We start from the raw sequence: 24,290 nt of genomic DNA on the forward strand, positions 1-24,290 counted from the left end.
ACAAAATAATAATTTATAAATTATCAAGGGTTCATGGGGGAGCGGGGAGGGAGGGGGAAAATGAGCTGATACCAAGGGCTTAAGTGGAGAGCAAATATTTTGAGAATGATGAGGGCAATGAATGTACAAATGTGCTTGACACAATGGATGGATGCATGGATTGGGATAAGAGTTGTATGAGCCCCTAATAAAATGATTAGACAAAAATTGTCACTACTCATGTGCCTCAATATCTTCTTACACAGATCACCCCTCAGAGGTGCCCGAGAAGCTCATCCAGGACCGGTTCCGGAAGCTGGGCCGCTTCCCGGAAGCCTTTAGTTCCATCCACTACAAGGGAACAAGGACTTACAACCCTCCCACAGACTTCTCTGGGCTCCGGTGGGCTTTGGAGCAGCAGCTCGAGAACAGCACCACCCGCTCTCCCCGGCACCCAGGGGTCATCTTCAAAGCCCTAAAGGTCAGTTGGCTTGCGCTCTGACTGCTTCCCAGTGAGGCACCAGCTGGTGGTGAGAGCGCGCTGTTCTCCAGCGTGTTTAGTTCTGGGGACGGAAACCTGGCGGGATGGACAGGTGTACCTGCTCCTGAGTGGAGTTTGCACCTGCCAGATGACCTCCGTCTTGCTAGCAGCTGGCATACTAAGGAGTCAGGAGTCGCCTTAGGAAGTGAAGGGGAAAAGTCAGGCTCTTCGGGACCAGGAAAGAGCCTTTATTCCTAGGTGATGGGACCCACTTGGGAGTTTACCCTATCATGTGGACAACCTTTGTGTTTCTCTTTACATCAACTCATTTTCTTTTTCTTTTTGTACTTAAGTTTCTTTAAGAAGGGAAACCCTTTGTTATCACTACCAATATGTTAGCACAACCTACCGGGTATCATAGGTAGAAAATCACCAAACCAGAAAGACACACGATAACATTGATAATTACCGATTGTTTGCTGTGTACCAAAACTGTGAGCGCTTGCATGGATTCGTTCATCTAATCCTTTTACCCACACCAGGAGTTAAGTTCTGTTTTTAAAAGTTCCATTGCTACTCTCGAGGAGCCTTGGTGGTGCTGTTGGTCAGCAGGGGCCTGCTAACTTGCAAGGTCATTGGTTCCAACCCACCAGCTGCTCCACAGGAGAAAGAGGAGGCTGTCTGCTCCCATAAGGAATTGACCCAGACGGAGTTTATTCTATGAGTTGGAATGGACTCTGGCAGTGGGTTTAGATTTGGGCTGATGATTTTCTTCCTTCTGTGCACGAGGAAACAGATGAAATAATTAAATCCACACACGCAGTAACTGTGAGCATGCCCCTAGGCCGTCTCATCGGGGGCGTTCAGTCTCAGAACTGGGAGTGCCCTGCTGCTGCTCATCAAACAACACTTTCTTATGGAAACTTCTGACAGGTTGGCCTGGTTTTTCTTCATTGTAAAGGAGGATTAGCAAGTGTTCAGGAGATGACACACTGTTACCCAGTTTTTAAGTTTTACTTTGTTGTTGGTGGAGAATGGACATTGCAAAATGTACACCAATTCAACAGGTCTTATATGTACATTTCAGGGATGCCGATTACGTTCTTGGAGTTGTCGCGACCATCCTTCCCCCCGGAGTCTGAAGTCAACCTCCTGTTTTGGCATATGTGCTGCCGAAGCAAGCCCTAAGCCCAGCCCCCTAAAGTTCCTGTCCAATCTTTGACGTTGCTGTTGTCACTTTGATCTCATTTAATAGTTCTTCAAAGAGCAGAGTACTCTTTCTGTCTGTATTTTAATAGCAAGCAGCTCTCACATTTCCATCATGTCATATAATTAGATATATAAGGAGACTTCAGGAAGTTCATGGAAAAATGGAAAGCAAAGCCAATGCAATTTTTCCATCAACTTTTTTCCTTTCACTGTAAACCTTGATTGGTCTTTTGGAAACAGGAACTTATTTGCCATGAAGGATGATCCTATCACACTTCTGCTGGGACCAGCGCATGGCTTCCTTTTTGCCGAGTCTGCCTTGGCCCTCTGCGATGCAGCCCGCTCTGCAGTTCCTGTCTGCCATGCTAAAGCCTGGCATCCCCAGCACCACGTAAACGTCCAGGCTGTGGATACCGATGCAGGGTCTTATGTGATCCTTAGATCAATGTGTTCCTGAATCCCAAAACCACAGTTTCCGGAAACAGAAGTTATTTTTTCGTAACTCCTGCTCCTGCAGCATCATTTCTCCTAATGCCAAAGGATCCGATTGGTGGTGTTGCTGGCCTGTGAGCTGCGCCCGTGGCTGCCCCGTCAGTGTGTCTCCACTCTCCCCTGCGCACATGTGGAGCAGAGCTCCTGCGTGGGGTTCTCTTTTTCACCTGGACTCTGTGCCAGGATGGAGAACTTTTTGAAGCCCCTCATATTAAGCACTTGGGGATTTTTTATGTCTTTTTTCTAATTTACTTATTTTTAGTATTTCAAGGGTTTAAGTTTCACATAATCTCATCTTGAATATATACATCTTTAATTTTTCTCAAATCCCCCCCCCCTTCTTTTTTCTTTCTTCTTTTTCAGTTTGCTTTGTACATTTCTGAGCTTCTGGGCCTCGGGGCAGAAGGGAGCAGGGCCCTTGGGGTGGTGCCCATGGCAGTGCTGAGGGAAGGGCGGGGTGGGGTTTGGGTGGGGGGTGAGTATTGAAGAGTAGAGATAAGATTGGAGCTAGGGAGGAAGATGCACAGCAGGGTGGGGCTAAAAATTGGGACTGTGAAAGATGAGTGAAGAGGGAAATCAGAGAAGGGTCTGGGCATAAAGTTAGGTAGGTCCCATTTACCCAGGAACAAAAATGTCAGGTTTGTGCTGGTGTGCTTGATAAACTTTTTTTTCTTTTTGCTTGATAAACCTTTCAAAGGCTACAGTGGTCCAAAATGTAACAGTGAATTTGAGTAAATTATCTATGGCAGTGCTTGTATGATCCCGCCCAACTTTTCTGTAAGCCTGAAATTGTATCACAGTGGAAAGTTCCCTACCCGACCCCGAATTAAAAAATATAAAAAGGTTGGGGATTTTCACAGTTGTTAGAAGCTTGGGTTCAGGAGTCGAGCCTCCGAGTGCTGGAACCCCAGTTCTCCCGCTTACAGCTGCTTGGTTGTCTGTCTGGTCATTCATTCCACGAGGACAGAGTGTCCCTCTGTGCCCAGGAGGTCTGAGAACAGTGTGCCGAACCCCTGAGAAAGTCTCTGCTGCTTCAAACCGCTCGCCTATAAACTAGACTCTCCCTCATGAGGTGAAGGTGGGAATCACATGAGAATGCACCGAAGCCCCAAATAGATGGCCTAGAGTGAAGGTCCAGTACATTTAAACTGTTGTGAATGAATATTAGGGAAAAAAGGCTGAAAAGCAGGATTGTATTGGGAATGCCTTAAGTACTATCCGTTTGATGATTTCTTAGTATGCCTTTATTTTTAATGGTCTTAAATTGCCATTTAGTGGGCATCCTCAAAGGAAGAGATTTGAACCAAAGTCCAGTGACTTCCAAATCCGAAAACCGTGCCTAGGTTGCAGTCGTGCTGCTCCTCATGCCATGGTGTTTCACTCTTTTGTTCAGTACCTTTAATCTGCTCTAAGTGTGTTGAAGGTAAAGCTCACTTTGCTTAGTGGGGTTTCCAACTCAGATCCTTCTGGTGTGAGTCTCATAACAACCTGACGTTGAAGTGCCTCAGGTGCATTGGTTTGTGTCCTTGTAACTGTTCCGAGGCAGTCAACGTGGGAGATCATCCTGAAGTAATGCGAATGTTCTCAAAAGAGGCAGAGCCGAGGTTCTGGTCTGTTGTTTGCTGCTGAGGCCTAGTGGCCCTGTAGAACAGAGTTGAGCTGCCTCATGGGTTTCCTAGGCTGTAATTTATATGGGAGCAGATCACAGATCTCGTATCCCATGGTGGGTTTGAATTGCTAACTGAATGCTTCAGACCATTATGCCATTGGGGTTCCTCTGTATCATAGTCTGTGAATCTTAGCATGTTGGATTGGAAGACCAATAGGCTATAGTTCGCTTAAACTCTTGGAAGCAAACCCAGCTGAATGTTTAAATAAGGCCTACAGGGAGGGACTCTGAGAGCAGTAAGCAGTAATTAGTGCTCAGGGCCTTTACCCCCAGGAATTTCCTAGTCTAGATCACCTACTCCCCACCAGTTTGTTAGGGATTTTGAGCCAAAATAGTTCCCCTGTATTTTTAAGAGGGCCTGTGCTTCAAGTCAGAGCCTTGTCAGCTGGAGGGCTCATGCTTCTTGGAACCAGTGTCCCTGGGGCGCCACCTGGACCCTGAAGTCGGGAGTGCTTGCTGAGATGTGGACCTGCTGCTTTTGTCTCGGACAAGGAACAATTGGTTCTGGCTCTCTCCAGTCCATGGTGGGAGTTTGGGAATTTACCCAAGTCCTTGAAAACACGATTTTTGTTTCATTTTAGTGCATTTCTATAAATTATATGCAACTAGTCTTTCCTTATTAAACCGATAGAAAGCTATCTTAAAAGTTGCATTGGCAAGTTAGCAAGCAGCATTTTATTGCTGTTAAAATGGTTCTCAAACTGAAGTCTTGGTCACAGCAGGGTCTGGTCCGGTGGCTATCTGTTCTTCTGTACTTCTTGTCCATGTCACTCCATGTTGTTACATTTACTTTGCTAAGCAATATAACCTTGAATCCTTTTTGGAACAAGAGTGTGCGAGTGGGTATAGACATAAATGATCGATGCTGAAATAACTTGTTTGACTTCCAGTCCTCTCTCCTTAGAAAAAAGCCTGGATACGCTTAGTCCTTTGTAGCACCTCACTGACTCCTTAAAAACACTGAGAACGGCTAGTGATGCCTTTTAATATGGTTCTTTGCCGCTTATTTTAGAAGGAGAATTGGGCTTGTGATATATGTCGAGCTATAGACCATAGGGTTTTTTTTTCCCCCAGAGAACATAGAAGTCTACCATTTCCCTGCATTTTAACTATCCTGTGGACACAGTTGTAAAATAACTGCATATTTTATAATTTGGATAATTTTTTAAGTAGGTTTTTATTTTATTATGTAATCATTTTACTGGGGGCTCAGACAGCTCTATCACAATCCATACATATATACATTGTGTCAAGCACATTTGTACATGTTACAATCATCATTTATTTATTTAATTTATTTATAACCATCATTTAAAAAATCATTTTATTGGGGGCTCATACAGCTCTTATCACAATTCGTACACACATCCATTGTGCCAAGCACATTTGTACCTGTGTTACCATCATCATTTTCTTTCTTTTTAAAAAATTATTTTATTGGGAGCTTATAGAACTGTTACCACAATCCATACAGACTGGATGATCATTTTTATATATCTAATAATTGCCCTTATTTTAATAGTTCCCCTTCCATTCTCCATGACTATGTTTTCCATGTATACAGGCAATCCCTAGATTACAAGCTAGTTCCATTCCTAAGTCTTGTAGTCTAATTTGCCCATTAAGTCAGAACAACTGATTGTTGATTGGTTACATGTTTGTCTCAGTGTACTATTCTGTGCATAAAAAATTAAAGCAGCACTTCCTGGTAAGCGGAAGCCTCTTTTACATAATACAGAAATGATAATCATCATAATAGAGCTTTGCACTTTGCAAAGCAGCCCGATTTGTTACTGCGTACCACTTATGTTCCTCAGAGTTTAAACATAATAGGCTTTGGTCGGGGGCCTGTATGAACGTCAGATGTTTGTGACCTGGGGATGGCTTACAGAAAGGCATTTGCCCATAGTCTGCCTATCTCAGCCTTTGTGGATTGTTCACTTTATTGCTAGCCACTGCTCTGATCTTCCCTCGCATACCAACCCTTGAAAGCACCAAACCCAAACTCACAGAACTTCCTGCCATCGAGCCACCTTCTGACTCACCTGGACCCTGCAGGACAGTACAACTGCCTGTGGGTTTCCAAGGCTAACAGTGTACGGGAGTGGAGCGTATCATCTTTCTCCGTCAGAAGGCACAAGGTGGTTAATTAATTTTCCCAATATAACTCACTTAAAAAATTGGTAGAGAATTTGAACCAGGTAGTCTGACCCCAAAGTCTGTATTCCTTCTTGGTAGTTACTCCATCTGTGAGAAGGTCCGAAGGTGAGAGCATTTTTAAAGTTTCCTGACACATACTACCTTTAGAAAGGGCAGTCCCAGGGCTGGTTCTTGTCTTGCCATTTAAATTGGGGATGGGGTGGGGATTAAAACAGCCATGTCTGCACGTGCAGTACAGATAGCTAAGTATGCTTTCAGTTGGTTCCTGCCCCCGCCCCCCCAAGAGATGGTCATGGTCAATAAGCTCTTCAGCAGCCTATGATCTCTAGATGGAGAAACCCTGACTTTCCCATTCCATCATGAGCAAGAAATGCATATTAAATATTTATAAAATTATTATGTTCTGTTGACGGAAGATGAAATCACTGATTACCTCCATTCTGAATCAGGAAATTCACTGTCAGCCCGTAATGGGACTTAGCTTATAGGTACAATAGAAAGAGCCACATTGTTGCTATGGCAACTAAAGGTCCGGAACATATGGTCTCCGGGCAACCTTCTTCTAGGTTTGTTTTAAGTACTTTTTCAAGCTTTCTCACAAGGGGCCTTCCCTGCCCTCTTCTTCCAGCTTTGGGACTGAAGAGGAGGAAAAGCAAACAGCAACAAAACCAGAAAAGCACCCTGTCATGACATAAGATTTTTGGACAAGGGATGAGGTGGTGGGTATGTACACTGGGAAAGAGAATGTGGTTATCTAGGAAGGAGACTAGTTCCTCCCTATCTATTCCCAATATTGAAGAGATATTAGTAGCAGATTTTTCAAAAATATCACTGTTATCATCCAATACTCTTGATTCTCTTAAGGCCCACTGACACACGACAGGTCTTGTTGACTCACGTCTAGCTGTCAGCTCTTGGGTGACTGGTGAGAAAGGTGAGGTCTCCTCCGAGTGAGCATTTGCGCATTTGAGGGCAGGCTTGACAGGCATCTGAAGGGACGTGGCTGGTTGGTCTTTTGGAATTCACCCCTTTCTGAGGTCATCAGCAGTCACTGTGGCATCAGTCAGCACAGGCCACTAGCTCATTTGGCTAGGGCAGCAACCAAGGGCAACTCTGGGGGCATGTGCGCCATGGGAAATCAGCCTGCAGAGGGCTTCATGCCAGGCTTTGACGTACTTAGCAATTTCTTTGAAGAAGTTTCAGAAAAGTGAACCAGGCCACTTGGGTTTGGAATAGAAAGAACCTTGCACCGCCTCTGTTTGGGGGCTACAATTCTATATTTATACAGCTGTTGAACTCATGCTGAATTTGACATTGTTTAGCTTTAAGAAAACCTGTATTCAGGTTATCTTTTAGGTACTTGGTTTAATGTTACAGTTTTTCCTTGTGACTCAAAATAGGGGCTTCTTTTGCTCTCTGTGTGTCTTCCGTGGTGGCTTCACATTCCTTACTTAGGTGTTTTTTTCATGTTTGTTTGTTTTTAACTGTTTCTAACGTTCTCTAGCATTGGATGACGAAGCAAAGCCAGAACAGATCCAGATTTGTAAAATGCAGGTGTACTTGAACGATAGCTGGAGTAGGAAAAATTAACGGGTGGACGGACACCCTGCTAGAAATTGAATTTCCTTTTTGGAAAACAAGGGCAGCTTGCATATTACATAGCAACCAAATCTGTTTATCAGCCGAGTCAGAAACAACTCTGCCCTGCTCCAGGGTGTGGGGCCAACCAAGCCGCTTTGACTAGCTGTCCATCTCCACAGCCTGCCAATAATGCAGTTCCTGCGGCAGACACCTGGGAGGGCGCAGTTCCTCTTTGCCGAGGGTCACGTTCTAGGGTTTTGGTAATTCCCCCCTATCTGGTTACCATGCTGGTCTACTCGGATCTTGAAAGTTGGGATCGGTGTGCTCCTGTGAACGGTCACAGTCTAGACACCCACAGGGGGAACTGCCGCTCCATCAGCCATGACTGACTTGGTTGTGAACCAGTGTGAAGCCTTGGGTCTTTTCCTTAACGTTATGACCTCCTCAGATAACATGAGTTTTTTTTTTTTAAATTGTACTCTACGATATATAACACATCATTTGCTGTTTTAGCAATTTCATGGCTTAAATTATATTCACAGTGTTATGGAACCACCACCTCACCATGATTTGCTTCCAAATACGTCCTGTCCTCCTGCACAGAAACTCTGTGCCCACGAAGCACTGCCTGCCTCTCCCCACCATGGTAACTATCCATCGGATCGCTGTTCTAGACACTTCTTCATGAGGCGCCCTGCGGGGCAGCATTAGCCACTTAGCTGGTAACCTAAAAGCTGGTTGTTCCAACGAGCCGCTCTGCTTCTGAAGGGTTTGCAGACTTGGAAACTCTCAGGGGTAGTTCTCTGTCTTTAGGGTCACTATCTGGAGTTGAGTTAGCTGTCGTGGGTTTGGTTTTGGGTTTTTTTTGGGGGGTAAATGAGATCATACAATATTGCCCTTTTGTGTTTGGCTCATATCACTTAGCATAAGGATGATTTCAAAGTTTAGCCATGTTGCAGCATATCGGAACGTCATATCTCTCTGGCGTAATTGTTTAGATAGGCCACATTTTGTTTCTCTGCTTCTCACGGGACGGACACTCGGGTGTTTCTACTTTCTGACTGTTGTGAAGAACGCTGCCGCGCAGGGACCTGCTGCTTTCGCGTCTTTGGAGGTCCACTAGCGATGGCATTGCTCCATTCCACGGGAATTCTATGTTGATCTGTTAGAGAACGCACTCAACTAACTGCCTTTCATAGTACCTTCTCCATCTTACATTCCCTCATGCATGAGGCAAGAGTTTGTTTCTCTGTGTCCTGGTAAACATAGTTCCTCGTTTTTGTTTGTATAACAGTCATCCTATCTACCCCATGAGTTCCGACTCAGCCATACGATGGGGCAGACCTGGAACGGCCCTGGAGGGCTTCTGAGACCGAATGTGTTTAGGGGAACAGATAGCCTCACCTTTCTTCTCTGGGGCGGTTGGTGAGTTTGAACCACCGATCTTGCCACTAGCAGCTCAACAGTGAGACCAGGATGCCACCAGGGCTCCCGGTGGCCATCCTAGTGAAGTTGAAATACCTAGGTATCTTCTGGCAGCTAAATTTTGACCCACAAATGCAAAAACCAATGGGGACCAGTGACCTGTAGTGGAAGGGATGGGGGTTCTTACCTTCCCGGCGTGCCTGGGATAGGAGTAAAGCTATCTGAAGGAGGCACTAGGCGAGTTCTCAGTGAAACAAAGTAAAAATGATGGTAATGGTGGTGCCTCATGGTCCCACACGCTCAGTCTGTGCCACAGGCTCGGCCTCGCTTTCCCCCTTGACCTCCACTCCGTGTCCTCGTAGTCCTACTACTTTCCTCTTTTAACCCATAAGGGAATAGACACACTGATCGCAAAGCTGCCAGCTTTGGATTGATGCACATTTTCCATTTCCTTTCCTACTTTATCCATATTTGTTTGCTGTGTAAAAAAATGTCCCCGTATCTTTCAGTAACCTGATGCTCTGTTTCCCTACTAGGTAGTTTCTGAGACTACGCACACCATCTGTTCTGGAAACACAACAAACCTTCATCAGCAGCCTGGCCAACGATGGAGTACTTAGTCCTGCGTTTCCATAGGTTTGCAGGATTGGGAGTGGGAGAAAGATGCGGCTTTCTCTCTCAAAGAGTTACAGCCTCAGGCACTCACAGAGGCGATTCTACCCTACCCTGTGGGGTTGCTGTCAGTGCTAATCGGCTTGAGGGCCGTAGGGTTGAGAAGGATCCCTGGCAGTTCAGTGAGTCTATGCATTGGGCTGCTAGCAGCAAGGCCAACAGTTTGAACTTTGGCAGGAGAAAGATGAGACTTTCTGCTCCAGGAAAGATTTACAGCCTTGGAAACCCAGGATTTCCAAGGTCACTCTGAGCTACAGTGTTGTTGTTTTTCTTGGGGGATGGGGGATGAAGTTGGAATAGGAAGGAGGCTGGTGGCACCGTGGATTAATCACTGGGCTGCTAGCTACAAGGTTGTTGGTTCAAACCACCAAGAGAAAGATGAGGTTCTCCATTTCCATAAAGATTCAATGCCTCAGCACGCCTAAGGAACAGTTATTATCTGACTGACCGGGTTGCTATGAGCTAGCATCCACAGACGGTGGGTGGGTAGGAATGAGATGAGACCTGGGGCAGAGCCAGGGTGAGGAGAAGAGGGTGGTGTGTTCTGGGGAACTTTATGCCAAGGGTTCTAGTTGAAAATCAGTTTCCCTTTGCTAGGATTTGAGGGAGAATACAAAGGTTGAAACCTCTTTTGCCACACTTACAGTCTAGGCCTGGAGGTAAAATACACAAAAGGCCCATGGCCCAGAGCTTTACGTCATTGCCTAATTACTTACACTCAGCTTAAGGTTTGAGAACAGCGGGATTTCAGAGAAGACCGAGTGTGTAGTGAAGGGTGGGCCAGGTGAGAAGTACCCAGGGAATGAGGAAGGCAGTATAAGCTAGTAAGGGATTCCATCTGTCCTGCTTACTATTTATCCTCATTAATAGTCATATCTGCTCACGCTTAGTCTCACTTTCAAAACTTAGTGTTTTCACAGTTACTTTTATAATTTTTAAAATTACAAGACATTTATGCATTATCATTATGAATGATTATTATTTGGGGCATAAAAAGTTATTGAGATAAAGTCTAATCATCCATGAAAAGACTAGTAAATACAATTACATCAAAATAAAGAAATTTGGTGTAACAAAAGCACTGTAAAGAAATTGGAAAAGCAATGAACAAATTTAAATATTTCCAGTAATATCAACAAGGGAATAACATTCAGAATAACAACAAAAATCAACGAGATAGTCCCCCACTTAATTAACAGTAAAAAAAAACTCATCCACAAAACATAACCAAAAACAATGAAAAAAAGGCAGACAGCCTGTGCGGTAATTCCTGAATATGGCTTTTCTAGCCCCGGTCTTTCTAACTCCCCCCAAAGGACTCGGGGGACTAGGTGTCTGCAAACAAAGCAAAAATCCAAGAAGCCCTCTCGGATGTGCTGGCACAGTGTGGATTTCACAGATAGATACAATAAACACTGGAGTGATTCACAGGAGAATGGGGAAAGGCAAGAGAGAAAGCCTTTACCCCAGCAGGACAGAGAGTTTTAGATGGGTGCTAAGACATTGGATGCATATAGTAGACCTTGATGGGGTTGATATACGAGTCCTAATGCAGCACTAAGGCTGTGTGGACCACTGGAAACGTCTGCTTGTTTTTGAAAGGTCTACTCTAAAGAGGAATTTCCTGATGGGAATTCCCACCTGGTACCATTTGAAGTGGAAGCTTAGCTAGTTAGTTGATCAAGATACGAGATGTAATGAGGGGTTTGGTTAGTTTGCCATTCTGATATGTGTAAAATGAATCAGAAGCAGGAAGGGGGATCTTACTCCGGACCCTGAGATCCCTTTGTGAATAACTGCCTTGAACCAGGAGACAAAGAGCTGTGACACCAGAGGAGAAATGGTGGTAGCAGAACCAAGAGCAGTGGGCTTCCCAGCTCACCGAGTGAGAAAGCTGAGTACCTATGGGCATGAGGCTCACTTGTGGAGTGGGTTGCCTCCAGGCATTTAATCAGGTTGCCGCCAGGCACTTAATTCTGAGTTTATCTTCTGCCATACAGCCCTGATGGGTTACGAGTTGGGATGCTGACTGCTCGCTCCTCAGTTCAACTCTAGCAGCTGCTCCAGGGGAGAAAGATGAGCTTTCTTAAAGATTCACAGCCTTGGCTGAGTCAGAACCAACTCGATGGCAGTGAATGTGATTTTGATTTGCGTCCTCTGTCATTTTCCTGTTAGGTTGGGGTTAGGTTAGAAATGGTGTGGGGGTAACGTATGACCACCTCTGACTTCACCAGGGGAGGCAAGTCAAACTCAACCCAAGGCCAATCCCACAGAGGTTTGCTGACCCACAGAGCCATGGCGGACTGCTTTCGAGATGAGGCTTATGGCAGAGTTGAGTGCCTTTTGGACATTTATCAGCAGCACATAAAAGATCTTTGTAACATTGTCTGAGCAGGGCAGACACGGAGCTGAGAGGCTGAGGGCCAGAGCGGCCTGTGGCTATTGCTGAGAAGAGGTGCTCTGTATCCTGAGCATTTCAGATTCTGTTGACTTCCCTAATAAACTCCATGATTGTGAGTTTGTTCTGTGTGTTCTGAGTGGTCATTGCAATGAATTATTGAACCCAGCTGAGAAGTCAGAGAGTGCCGTGCAAGTGTGATGGTGACAGAATTGGTAAATGAGGTTAGGATAGATGCATGTGTGACGTTGGCCTGGGGATTGGCCTTGGGTTGAGTTTGATTTGCCTCCCCTGGTGAAGTCAGAGGTGGTCATACGTTACCCCCACACCATTTCTAACCTAACCCCAACCTAACAGGAAAATGACAGAGGACGCAAATCAAAATCACATTCACTGCCATCGAGTTGGTTCTGACTCAGCCAAGGCTGTGAATCTTTAAGAAAGCTCATCTTTCTCCCCTGGAGCAGCTGCTAGAGTTGAACTGAGGAGCGAGCAGTCAGCATCCCAACTCGTAACCCATCAGGGCTGTATGGCAGAAGATAAACTCAGAATCAAACCTACTGCTGCTGAGTTGGTTCTGCCCTTACTGACCCCGTAGGGCCGACTAGAACAGCCCCTGAGGGCTTCTGAGAATGTAAAGCCGTAATACGGTTTCAAGCTGCTGACCTTGCGTTAGCGCGGCCTGCCACATTACCCATTACCCACTGTGCCACCAGGGCACCTTGGTCGGAAGTGTAGGGACCCATCCATGTTAGGCGTTACTGTTTGTCGGATCGTTTTTTAATTCGTCCGAGTCCGTCTTGTAATTTGATTCCTCTTCATTTGCATATGGTGGTGTATGTATGGGCTTGCACATTATCCTTCCAGAAGCTGAGCGAGGAGGGGACTGCTCACAGGTGCATTAGAGACGTCAGCTAGCCACAACGCCTTGCCACTGTTTTCTATCTTACACTTGCCAACATTGCTGTCACATGTCATTAAAATTTCACTGAAAAAAAGAAACTGTAATAAATAAGTTTTCATGAAGCAAAGTTCTCACAACATGACAACTTGAGTTTAAAATCTGATATATCCTTTCTAACTCTCATCTTGAGGTTTCTTTTGCCCTCTTAATACATATTGTCCTTTTAATTTTATTCCTTAGTTGTGTTTTGTTGTTGAGAATAAACATAGCAAAAACACGCCAGTTCAGCAGTTAGTACGCATTCAGTTTCGTGTGATATTTCTTACATCCTTGGAATTGTACAACCATCTTCATACTCCTGTCCCGGCTTTTCCCGCTAAGCGCACTGCCCCACACGGTCCCTGTCTAACTTTTCAGGTGTTGTTGTTCCTTTGTAGATAGTTCTTAAAACAGCATAATACTCATAGCAGCCTTTAACAAAAATTTTGCTCGTTAAGCTAACTATTGTTTGATTGTAAGATAACTCCATGGAGTATTTTTGGTTTTAAGTTTTAAAGGTTCTATCAGGGCAATAGTTTCTCCACCCTCTATGGACCCAAACAATTATAGTACATGAGAATTTGAAATTCTGTACTTCATTTCCCACTTCTGATGACAATTCTTGCGTGGGATCTTTGATCGCAGAGTTTAGTAATGGTAACCCTGTACCATCCTGTTCTGGTCGAATGGCAAGGGAGGTTGTTCTTGAAGGCAATTAGGAAAACATCCTCCATTCTTCTGTTTTTGACTTCCTTCCTTTGGTGTTCCAAACAGTGGCCAGGTAGTGTGTCTTAGACGGTGACTTGCAAGCTTTTAAGACCCCAGACACTGCAGCGAACCAGGTGGTAAAACGGAAGCACGAAATATTTCATTAAGCCAATTAACTGGGATGTTCCATGAAACCACGGCCTTAAACATCCAAACCCAGGAATCAAAGCCCGTGAGGTACAGAGAAGTAGCGTTGGCAGCTATTTATATCTCTCTACCACACAGCTTTGGCTAATTCAACCTTTTATAGGTGTGCGATATACTAACATCAAGTATAATAATTATGCAGCCCTTAATCAATGTCATTTTTCAATCACTTCATCCTCTTATTCCCCTCCCACACCGCTGGTAACAAATAATAAACTTCAGTGTCTGTACTTTTGCCTGTTCTTGTTTGTTTTTTATGTGAGGACTGCAGTAGTGTCCTTTCGTGGCTGGCTTATTCACGCAGCATAATGCCTGCAAGCCTAATAATGGATGCCAGCTGCACCTTGCTTCTGTGCCTTGCACGGGGACCTCATCTGTCTAAGGAGAATTCCAGTGTTTACGGAGCACATTTTGTTTAGCCACTGATCTGTTCGTGGGTTTTTAGTCTTTTCCACCTTTTGTCTATTGTGAATAGTGCTGCAATAAACATTGGTGTGTGACTCTCTTTTTGAGCCTCTCCTTTGAATACGATTGGGTATGTACTGAGGAGTGGATTTGCTGGGTCATCTGGTAGCTGTATTTTTAGGAACTGCATTGTAGTTTTCCACAACAGTTGTACCATTTGAATTCCCTCTAGCAGTTCATAAGTCTTCCAATTTCCCCATATCCTCACCAACATCTTTTTTTTTAACCTTAGCCATTTTAATGGGATTGAAATTGCATCTCATTGTGGTTTGACTTATGTATCGTTGATGGCGAATGATGCTGAGCATCTTTCCCATCCAGTTGTTGGCCCTTTGAATGCCCTCTTTGCTGAAATGTCTAGTCAAGTCTTTTACCTGTTTATGATTGAGTTATTTGGCTCTTTGTTATTGTCAATGTTTTAGATATAAGATTCTTGTAGGATATATGAGGGGGTACTAAAAAAAAAAGAACAACAGACCCCCCCCCAAGCTATGTATTTTTTAAAAAACAAAATAACCTTATACATTTGGTTATTTGTTACACTTAATACATTTGTTAAATCTGCAATTCCATTCTTGGAAACATTTTTCTTTTTTTTGGAAACATTTTTCAAACTCATCTGTTTGAATGGCTGACAGCACCTCCCTTGTTTATTTTTCTTCACCTCCTGTACAAATCGCTGTCCTTTTTATCTTATTATTAAATACTTTAATTGGGGGCTCTTACATCTCATCACAATCCATACATTCATCCATTGTGTCAAGCACATTTGTACATATGTTGCCATCTTCATTCTCAAAACATTTGCTTTCTACTTGAGCCCTTGCTATCAGCTCCTCATTTTTACCCCTCCCTACTCCATCTTCCCTCCATCATGAACCCTTGATAAATTATAGATTATTTTTATATCTTAACATTGTCCTCGGTCACCCTTCATCCACCTTTCTGTTGTTCATCCCCCTGAGAGAGGGTTATATGTTGAGCCTTGTGATCGATTCCCTTTCTCTCCCACATCTTCCCCTAATCCTCCTGGTATCTCTATTCTTATTGTTGGTCCTGAGGGGTTTATCTGTCCTGGATTCCCCGTGTTGTGAGCGCTTACCTGTAGCAGTGTACATGTTCTGGTCTAGTCGGATTTGTAAGGTAGAATTGAGGTCATGATAGTGGATGGGGGAGAAGCATTAAAGAACCAGAGGAAAGTTATGTTTCATCAGTGCTATACTGTACCCTGACTGACTCATCTCTTCCTTGTGACCCTTCTGTAAGGGGATGTCCAATTGCTTACAGATGAGCTTTGAGTCTCCACTCCACGCACTCACCCTCATTCACATTGGTATGATTTTGTTCTGGGTCTTAGATACCAGGTACCTGATCCCATCGATACCTCATGATCACACAGGCTGGTGTGCTTCTTCCATGAGGGCGTTGTTGCTTCTCAGCTAGATGGCTACTTGTTTATCTCCAAACCTTTAAGACCCCAGACGCTATATCTTTTGATAGCTGGGCACCATCAACTTTCTTCACCACATTTGCTTATGGACCCATTTTGTCTTTAGTGATCATGTTGGGAAGGTGAGCATCACAGAATGCTGGATTATTAGAACCAAGTGTTCTTGCATTGACAAGTGCTTGAGTCAAGGCCCAATGTCTACCTGCTGCCTTAATTCTTAACATATAAAATATAAGTACATAGATCTATTTCCCTATTGTTTTATATATATAAATATACTTACATAGGTATATCCCTGTATTTAGACCATATAAATGTCCTTTGCCTCCTAGTTCTTTCCTCTCTTTTACTTTTCTCTTGTCCCACTATCATGTTCAGCCTTCATTCGGGTTTAGTAATTCCTTGCTGTTACATTCTCCACGATTAAGCTCTACTGGGCATCCTACACCCTTCTCTCTATTAATTTTAGTTCCCTTGTTGTTCCCCTGTCCCTGGGTTGGTTGATATCCCCCTCCCCCCTTTCCTTTCTTCCACCTCCCTTCTACTGTGTCTTCCTGGAACTGGCGGTCCCATTGTTTTTGTCTCTGAATTGTGTATCCCACCTATCATATCTAGATAGACATGCAGAGATATTAATAAGTGCAAAAAAAAACAGATAAAGCCAAACAAAACCAACAAAAGCAAAATAACAAAAAGAAAGCCAGTGACAAAAAAGGAAAAGCCTATAAATAGTTGCAGGTCTGTTTTTTGACCTTTAGGAATGGTTTTTAGTCGAGTCTGATGAGTTGCCACAATCTGTCCCCGAAGTCTATTTTTAGTGTTCCCTGGGGATTGCATCACTTTGCTCCCCTTGCTGCTTTGTTGCATGCCCTTAGTGTTTTGCCCCAGTGTGATGGGGTCAGCTCGGGCAAACTCCTGCACTGTGTCTCCAGTGTTGTCCCCCATAGCCCTATGATCTAGTTAGGGACGTTGTGTCTCAGAGTGGGGCTCAGCCCTTTGGTCCTCTCTGCATTGTCTGCTCTGAGCAGGACGGCAGTGAGTGGGTTGGCTTTTCCTATATACCCTGATCCTATTGAGCAGTGTCCTTCCTGTTCTAATCCTCTTCAGGATTTTAATAAAAAAGTATTCAATTTTATTAAATATTCTTTCTCCATATAAAGATGACAGTGTGGTTCTTTTACTTTGTTGTGTTGATGTGGTGCATTATATTGATTGACTTTGTAATACTGAGCCATCCCTGCATTCCTTGGATAAATTGCACTTGGTCACGGTACCGTTGTCGTTAGGCGCTATCAAGTCAGTTCCAACTCATAGTGTCCCCTCTGTACAGCAAGGAGACACTGCTCGGGCCTGTGTCATCCTCACAAGTTTCTTTTGTTTGAACATATTGTTGCAGCTATTGTGTCAATCCATCTCGTAAAAGGTCTTTCACTTTTTTCCTGCCCTTCAACTTGAACTTGCATAGGAACAATTGATGGTCTGTTCCACTGTCCGCTCCTGACCCAGTTCTAGCTGTTGATGTTGAGCTTCTCCGTTGTCTCTTTCCACTAATGTAGTCTATTTGATTCTTGTGTGTTCAATGTGGAAAGGTCCACTGCATAGTTACTGTTTATGTTGTTCAAAAAGGTATTATGATGAAGAACTCATTGGTCTTGCAAAATCCTATCATACCAGTAAATATCTTTTACCAAAGCCATATTTCCAACTACTGTTCCTTCCCCTTTGTTTCCAATTTTTGCATTCCATTATCAATAATTATCAATACATCTTGATCGCATGTTTGATCAGTTTCAGACTGAAGATGGTAGAATTCAATTCTTTCAGTAGTTTTAGTGCTTAGTATATGAATCTGAATAATAGTGGTATTGATTAGATTTCCTTGTATGTGCATAGATACTATCCTATCATAGCATGATATGATACTTATCATACCATACGTATCATACTTCAAGATAGATGTTGAAATAAGTTTTTTTAATGTTCTTTTTGACAGTGTGATGCCGCTTCTCTTGAGTAAACCTTATGGTTGTCCGATTCAGAATGGCCAGTACCAGTGCATTCAGCCCGCTAATGCCTACGATATTGATCTTTATGCATTCCATTTCATTTTTGATGATTTCCAATTTTCCTAGATTCAAATTTAGTGCATTCTGTGTTCCACTTGTTAATTAATTGGTGTTTGTAGCTGTGTCTTCTCAGTTTGAGTCAAGCCCTATCAGCAAATGAAGGCCCTTAAGCTTTCCTCCTTGTAGGTCATTCTAATCAGCGCTCCGTTGAGACGGCAGCTCTTCCCCAGTCTTAATGGGAGAGCCTTTCTCCCTGAGGGCTCCGCTCGCGGCGCTCAACCCCGGCAGAGTGCTCCTGTTCTTGAGGTTTCTGGCAGTGTTCTGTTAATAAGGGTTTTTCAGTGGCTAATTCTTCAGAAGTGGACAGCCTATTCCTTCTTAAGCTCTTCCTGGTCTAGAAGCTCTGATGAGACCGTTCCCTCTGGGGGACCCTGCTGGTATTTGAAACACCAGTGACATAGCCGTCGGCATCACAGCCACGCACAAGCCACCACAGTAGGACAAACTGATCTACAAGTGGTGGTCACGGTGTATGCCTCTTTTTTTGGATCATTTTATTGAGGGCTCTTACAGTTCTCATTACAATCCATACACCAATTGTATCAGGCATATTTGTACATATGTTGCCATCATTCTTTTCTAGACAATTACTTCTTTTTTTACATGCATGGTTAGTGTTTTATTTTTTTTTGAAGAATGGTTCTAAAACATCACACGAAATCAGGTTGAAAGGTAAAGTTTAAAATAGACCGCTTTATAAGGATAAGTTATAATGTATGTAGTAGTAGTAGTGTACAGAATCTGGATCTCAGAGCATATGCTATACCTCGTTGGCAGGAGCACCCAGGTGTTCCAAATCAGCCGGTCATTTTTCTCTTGTCTGCATAGACTTCTCGCTGGCTGCCTTCTGCTTCTGCAGCGTGATCTCAGAATCTCTGCTTCCTCTGAGAGGGAGTCAAGCTGCCTTCTTTTTCCCTTGCTCATCTCCTGAGCAAGTTCTCTCTGATTTCCATGGGCCATGCCGACCACAGGGACAGAGCCTTGGAGAGAGCGACTCGGAGAAGCAACGGTTCCCTCGCACGCACGGCCGCCGTCACCACCAGCCGATCTGGAAGGCCGACAATTACTTTCTATTGAGCCCTTGCTCTCAGCTCCTCTCCCCATCCCCCATGTATGACTCTTTTAATATTCTGCTAGATACCCTGTCCTGTAGGGTTGCTGTGAGTCGGAATTGACTAATGGCAGTGAGTTGAGCTGAGATTTTGTTCACTCGTAATTTTGCATTTATATTCATAAGCACTATTGGCCTATAGTTTCATGGTATCTTTTCTGATTTGGGCATTAGGGTTTTGCGGACTTGTAGAATAAATCAGGGAACATTCCTTCCTTCTCTGTCTTTTGGAAGAGTTAAGGAGTATTGGTGTCAGTTCTTCGGTAAGTACTTGGTAAAATTCTCCAGTGAAGCCATTGGTCCAGGACTTTGATTTGTGTTGGGAGGTTTTTGATCACTGATTCAGTCGTTTCTCTTGTTATGGGTCTCTTGAGGCTTGCTTTTTCCTCTTTGAGGAGGTTGTGTGCTTTTAAGGAATTTGTTTCTTCTTGGTTATGCAGTTTGTTGTCATACAGATGTCCACAATATTGTACCACGATTCTCTTTTATCTCTATCAGGTTGGTTATAATCCCCCTTTTCCGTTTCTGCTGTCGCATTTGTGGGGAAACCCACACCCTGTGGACCCCACTTTGGGACTGTGTATGGTGCTCTGTGCCTGGGGTTTCCTCCCCGTCTCCGGAGGGAGGCACCGCTTCCATCTTGAGCTGGCCTTCAGTGGAAACCCAGGGCAGTTTTCCTCTTTGCAGAGGAGGGGCCAGCACTCAGCAGAAGCACTGCGGTGAAGCCTCTCTTTCTGGTTTCAGAGCCCCAGTAGCTGTGTGGATGGGGGAGGGGGGGGCAAGCTCCACTTAGGTGACCTACCCTCTGACTCCACGTAGGGACCCTCTCTCAGAGTTTGCATCCATACAGCAGCTGGCAGCTAGGTGCTGAGCGAGGATCGCCACATTCCAGACGGCCCCGAGGAGGCTTGCCTTGTTGCTCACTGAGCCTGCCCTGCAGTTTGTTGGCTGTGGGCTGGAGCTTCCACTCAAGAAGCCTGCTTCCTTGCTTATAGCAGCCTCAGTCAGCTGCCCTTGACCCCGAGTATAAGGGAACAGACAGACAGGTAGCTGTGTGTCCTTTTGGTTTCAGAGGCTGAGCGATGGGTGCGCAGGGTGGCAGGTAGGATGCTGACTGTGAAGCAACTCCACTGCAAGTGCCTTCGGTAGCCACTGCAACAGCCCGGCAACCAACAGTCCGCAGATGTCACATGCCCAGGGGAGCCTGCCAGGGACATAGCAGAGCCCCCCTGCTAGTATTGGCCGAGAGTGCAGCCTTCCTCTCAACTAATGCACAGCAGCCTCCATCAGCAGCCTCGGTGCCCACTGGAACTGGGGCAGATGAACCCTCACCACCCCCAAGGACGTTTGCCCTCCTGATTCCAGAGGCCAGAGCTCTGGGGCGCACAGGGAGGCCCAGAGAGAGGGTGCGCTCTCTGGGGGCAGACTCCACGTGAGGCCGCTTCTCTAGCAGTTCAAAGCGGGCCTGCAGGTGCCAATGTTTGGATGTAGAAAGAGTTGTCATGCTCCACAGAGATCCCTAGGGAGGTCTGCCTGACTGCTACCAGAGCCCTGGGTTGTTGGCTGTGGGTGTAGCCTCTGCTGAAGATGCCTACCTCAGGGTGCCAGCAACCCTCGGCCCTGATGAAAAGCAGAGGCCTGGGCTGCAGAAGGGACAGGGAAGCTGGTGAGGTGTTTCCTGTGTGAGTAGCTTCCACTGCACAGCCTGCTGTAGCAATCTGCATTAGGCTTGCAACCTTCCATCTCGGGGTGGAGGAGGTGCTGGTGCATGCCCAGGGGACCCTGGCGAGGTCTGCCCTGTTGCTTGTGGGGCAGCAGCTGGTGGCCTTGCTGCTTTGAGCAGGCAGGGGCTGGGGTGGTTAGGGAAGCAGGCCCTTTTGCTGTGCCCTTGCACTGGTTCACAGCAGTTGGGGGGTGGGGGCGTGGGCAGCCCTGGAGTTGTGGGAAGAAAGGCTTTTCCAACCTCATCAGCTCATGTTGCTTCTTGTCTCTCCGTCCTTTCCCACTGTTCTGCCCCTCAGCAGCCAGCTCAGCTTCCTTGCACTTGCAGGGGAGGCCAGCTCGAGGGCCTGCTGGTAGCAGCCCCGTCTTCCCGGACGCCTCCACGTTGTCCCAGTACTTGAGCTTTCTTTCCTCGTCCAAGCCGCAGGGTCTGGTGCCCCTGGCTAGGAGACTGAATAATGTTACTGATTTTTAATGCTTGGGAAACAGAATTTATTTAATTTATATCACTTTTTCCACTGCACATGACTAGAGTCTAGAGGGAAATAACCTTGAATAATACGTTCAGCATCAAGTAATGAATAAAAATAGAAGGTTAGAAATGGAAACTCCCTGTTCAGTTGGCTGCTCCAAGCGCTGTGTGCTTGTTCTTGGGCTCCGTGGTGGCCATTCTCTGGTTTTCAGCTCAGTATTGTTGACCAAAGGCTGCCAGACACTGTCCTGATTCTCCTTCGCGTTTTGGGGGGCGGCGTTGTCTCTACAGTGGGATGATGCCGTGCTCTTGTCCACTCCAAATGAGCACCTGTGGTTAGAACTGGGCGGCAAACCCAGGGACCCGCCCGGCTCATGGCTCAACGTTGTCCTTGGCCTCCAGGCAAGCCACCTTCTCGGGGCTCCGTTTCTTGGCCCCTGCTTCCCAAAGTTGACCTGGGCATGAATCAGTATCTGTGATGGTCTGGCATGAACACAGTGGGGTGTGCTTACGACGCCCAAGGTAACCAGAGGGACCACTTGCCTTCTTTGGTTCTCAGGCACTGGTCTGGTGCCCGCTGAGGTTTCCTGGGTGAGGATTGGCACGTGTCATCGCGGCCCCTCTTTCCGCTGCGCGCGCCCTGCCAGCAGCTAGTGAGGGGACCCTCCAGAGAAAATCAGCGGAAGGCGAGGGTCCAGGGCTGTCTGCTGAGTCTCCTTCCCCCTCTCCCCGCAGGCCTTGAGCGACCGCTTCAGCGGCGAGATCCCCGATGACCAGATGGCCCACAGCTCCTTCTTCCCAGATGAGTACTTCACCTGCTCCTCCGTGTGCCTCAGCTGTGGGTGAGTGAGGCCTGCCGCCCCTCCCTGGGCACGGGGCTTGTAGAGTGGTGGCTCCCCGACCCCGGCTCTGCATGTAGGTCACCCAGGCTCTGGCTGGATTACAGAGCTGATGGAAGGCTGGCAGGTGAGGGCCAGGACAGGGCGTGTCTCAGTTTTTCCTGGTGATGCTGAGGGTGAAGGGGCCCCAGTTGGGACACGCGGTCATGAGGAATTTCTCAGCATAGGCCAGCCTGGCTGAGATGCTCCCAGCTTCTGGTCTGGGTCCTTTTTATGGCAGAAATTTGGTAGAAATGGTTTCTTCTATAGGGGATTTCTCTCCCCACTTTTTTGGTTGTTGAGAGTAAACGCCTCAAAACACACAGCAGTGTCTCCGTGTCTGTAGTAACAGGTAGTCTTTGAGGTGCACAAACCCTGTGTGCCCTGCTTTTCTGAGATGTTCTCATTAGCATAAACCACTGCCCCCCAAAGTGCTTATGTAGTCTTTCGAGTTTCTCTTGGGTCCCGTGGGTCCCGTGAAGCTAGAGCTTCAGAGAGCGTCCTGCTGCTGCCGCAGGGTTGTTTCTAGAGGCCTGCCGCTGGGTCCCGCGTCTGACCACCTCAGGCTGCCCTGCAATACAGCCTCCAAAAATACCAGAATGGCTGACTTTTGTACCACGAAGGTGGGGGGGCTTCCCCAGAATCCCCACGTGGTGCGTGCCCAGGCCGACCACAGGAGAGGTGTGTGCCCTGTGCCATAGACGTTCCCGGGAAGTTGTCCAGAGCCCAAACACCTGTCCGGAGGGCCTGTGGTGGTCCCACAGGTGCTGCAGGTTCCGAAGCCGGATCAGACTCGCGTCCCTCGTTGAGCAGAGAGCCGGAGCCCTAGGGTTGAAGGCATGTGCACGGAGTCCGAGGACTAAACCAGAAGGAAATCAAAATGGAGCTTTGTTGAATCATAAATCAAATGGCTCATTCTGGTGTTTCTTTGTTTTAAGGGTAGTGGAAAAGGCAGACACTCGTTACTAGCCAAGTTGCCTGTTGCTCGGTTTTAAGAAGACTGCAGGGGTCACTTTGGGTTCAAGGTTTGATCTACAGGGGGCCTTTCAGTGCTTGCTCACAGGCCTCAGGCCTGTCCACTAATGTTTGGATGGCCGCCATGTGCAAAGCTATTTTTCCACTGTTGGGACAGCTGGAATAGAGCCTGTTAGAATTAACCAAAGAGTTTGCAAAATACCTGCAGCTTGGGCCCAACCTGAGTCTGAGTTATGGTTTGAGCATCAGTGTCTTTGAAAGATTCAGCAGCTATTTCTAACATGCAACCAGGGTTGAGAACACAGGTTAGTCCACATCTACATCCAGGTGGGATTGCGCTAAGACGCATCATCAGAATCTGCAGCTTCGGGTGGGGCTCCCTGACTGGCCATGCTGGTGCTGCAGGTCCGTGCACCACACTGGGTGCAGAGAGCCTAGAGCGGTGATTCTCTCGAAGGGCTTGCTAAAACAGATTCCTGGGCTCCGCTCCCGGAGTTTCTGATTCAGTAGGTCAACGGTAGGGCCTGAGACTCAGCCTTTCTAGTACATTTTCGGGTAATGCTGAGCTTGCTGTGCAATGGAGACCCGCTTGGAGGACCACCGCTCGCCTGAGCAGTGGCTGGCTATTGAATCCCAAACGCCAGCAAATAAAACCCAAACCAAAACCCTCTTCACCACGGCGTTGGTGGTCTCGGCTCCCTCCAGGACCACTGCCTGGGTGCTCCACTGAAGTAGGGAGCCATAGCCTTTCCCTGTTGAGTGGCCAGGATTAACCTTTGGTGTCGAGCCTGTTGACCACCTGGGTACCAACTGGCCTCCAGATGAGGTATCGAGCAGGGGGTTGGCTCTCAGATTGTACCCCCCACCCCCACCCCCAGACAGGAGAACCAGGGTCTTACTTGACGAGCTGAGCTTGGAAGGGGGAGATGCATGAGTCACCAGGATGACTTGCCTCGTTTGCTCAGCATCCCCTGGACCCAGCACTGGCGGGGGGCCCTGCAGACTCACTGCGCTTCCATTCTCCCCAGCCTCTCTTACTCCCAGTGCTGAGCTCTGGCCTCAAGTTGTCAGGACCGCGGAGCTCACGGTGCATTTGGAAGGTTTCCTAGTTCCACTCAACCCGGCCCTGAGTGCATGGCCAGATTTTGGGGGGTGATTTTTGTTGCG

The 24,290-nt window shown here is 46.4% G+C and overlaps 1 protein-coding gene across 2 annotated transcripts in view; it reads left to right on the forward strand.

Moving 5' to 3' along the window:
* The window catches only part of ZFYVE1 (zinc finger FYVE-type containing 1), a 66,113-nt gene that overhangs the window by 32,755 nt on the left and 9,068 nt on the right, over positions 1 to 24,290 (forward strand). For both annotated transcript variants that reach the window (XM_075530581.1, XM_075530582.1), the window contains exons 4-5: positions 246 to 460; positions 22,006 to 22,112. In XM_075530581.1, coding sequence (XP_075386696.1) covers positions 246 to 460; positions 22,006 to 22,112 — 322 coding nt within the window. The remainder of the gene's footprint in view (positions 1 to 245; positions 461 to 22,005; positions 22,113 to 24,290) is intronic.

This window comes from Tenrec ecaudatus, chromosome 14 (genome assembly GCF_050624435.1).
Source record: "Tenrec ecaudatus isolate mTenEca1 chromosome 14, mTenEca1.hap1, whole genome shotgun sequence".
Lineage (NCBI taxonomy): Eukaryota > Metazoa > Chordata > Mammalia > Afrosoricida > Tenrecidae > Tenrec > Tenrec ecaudatus.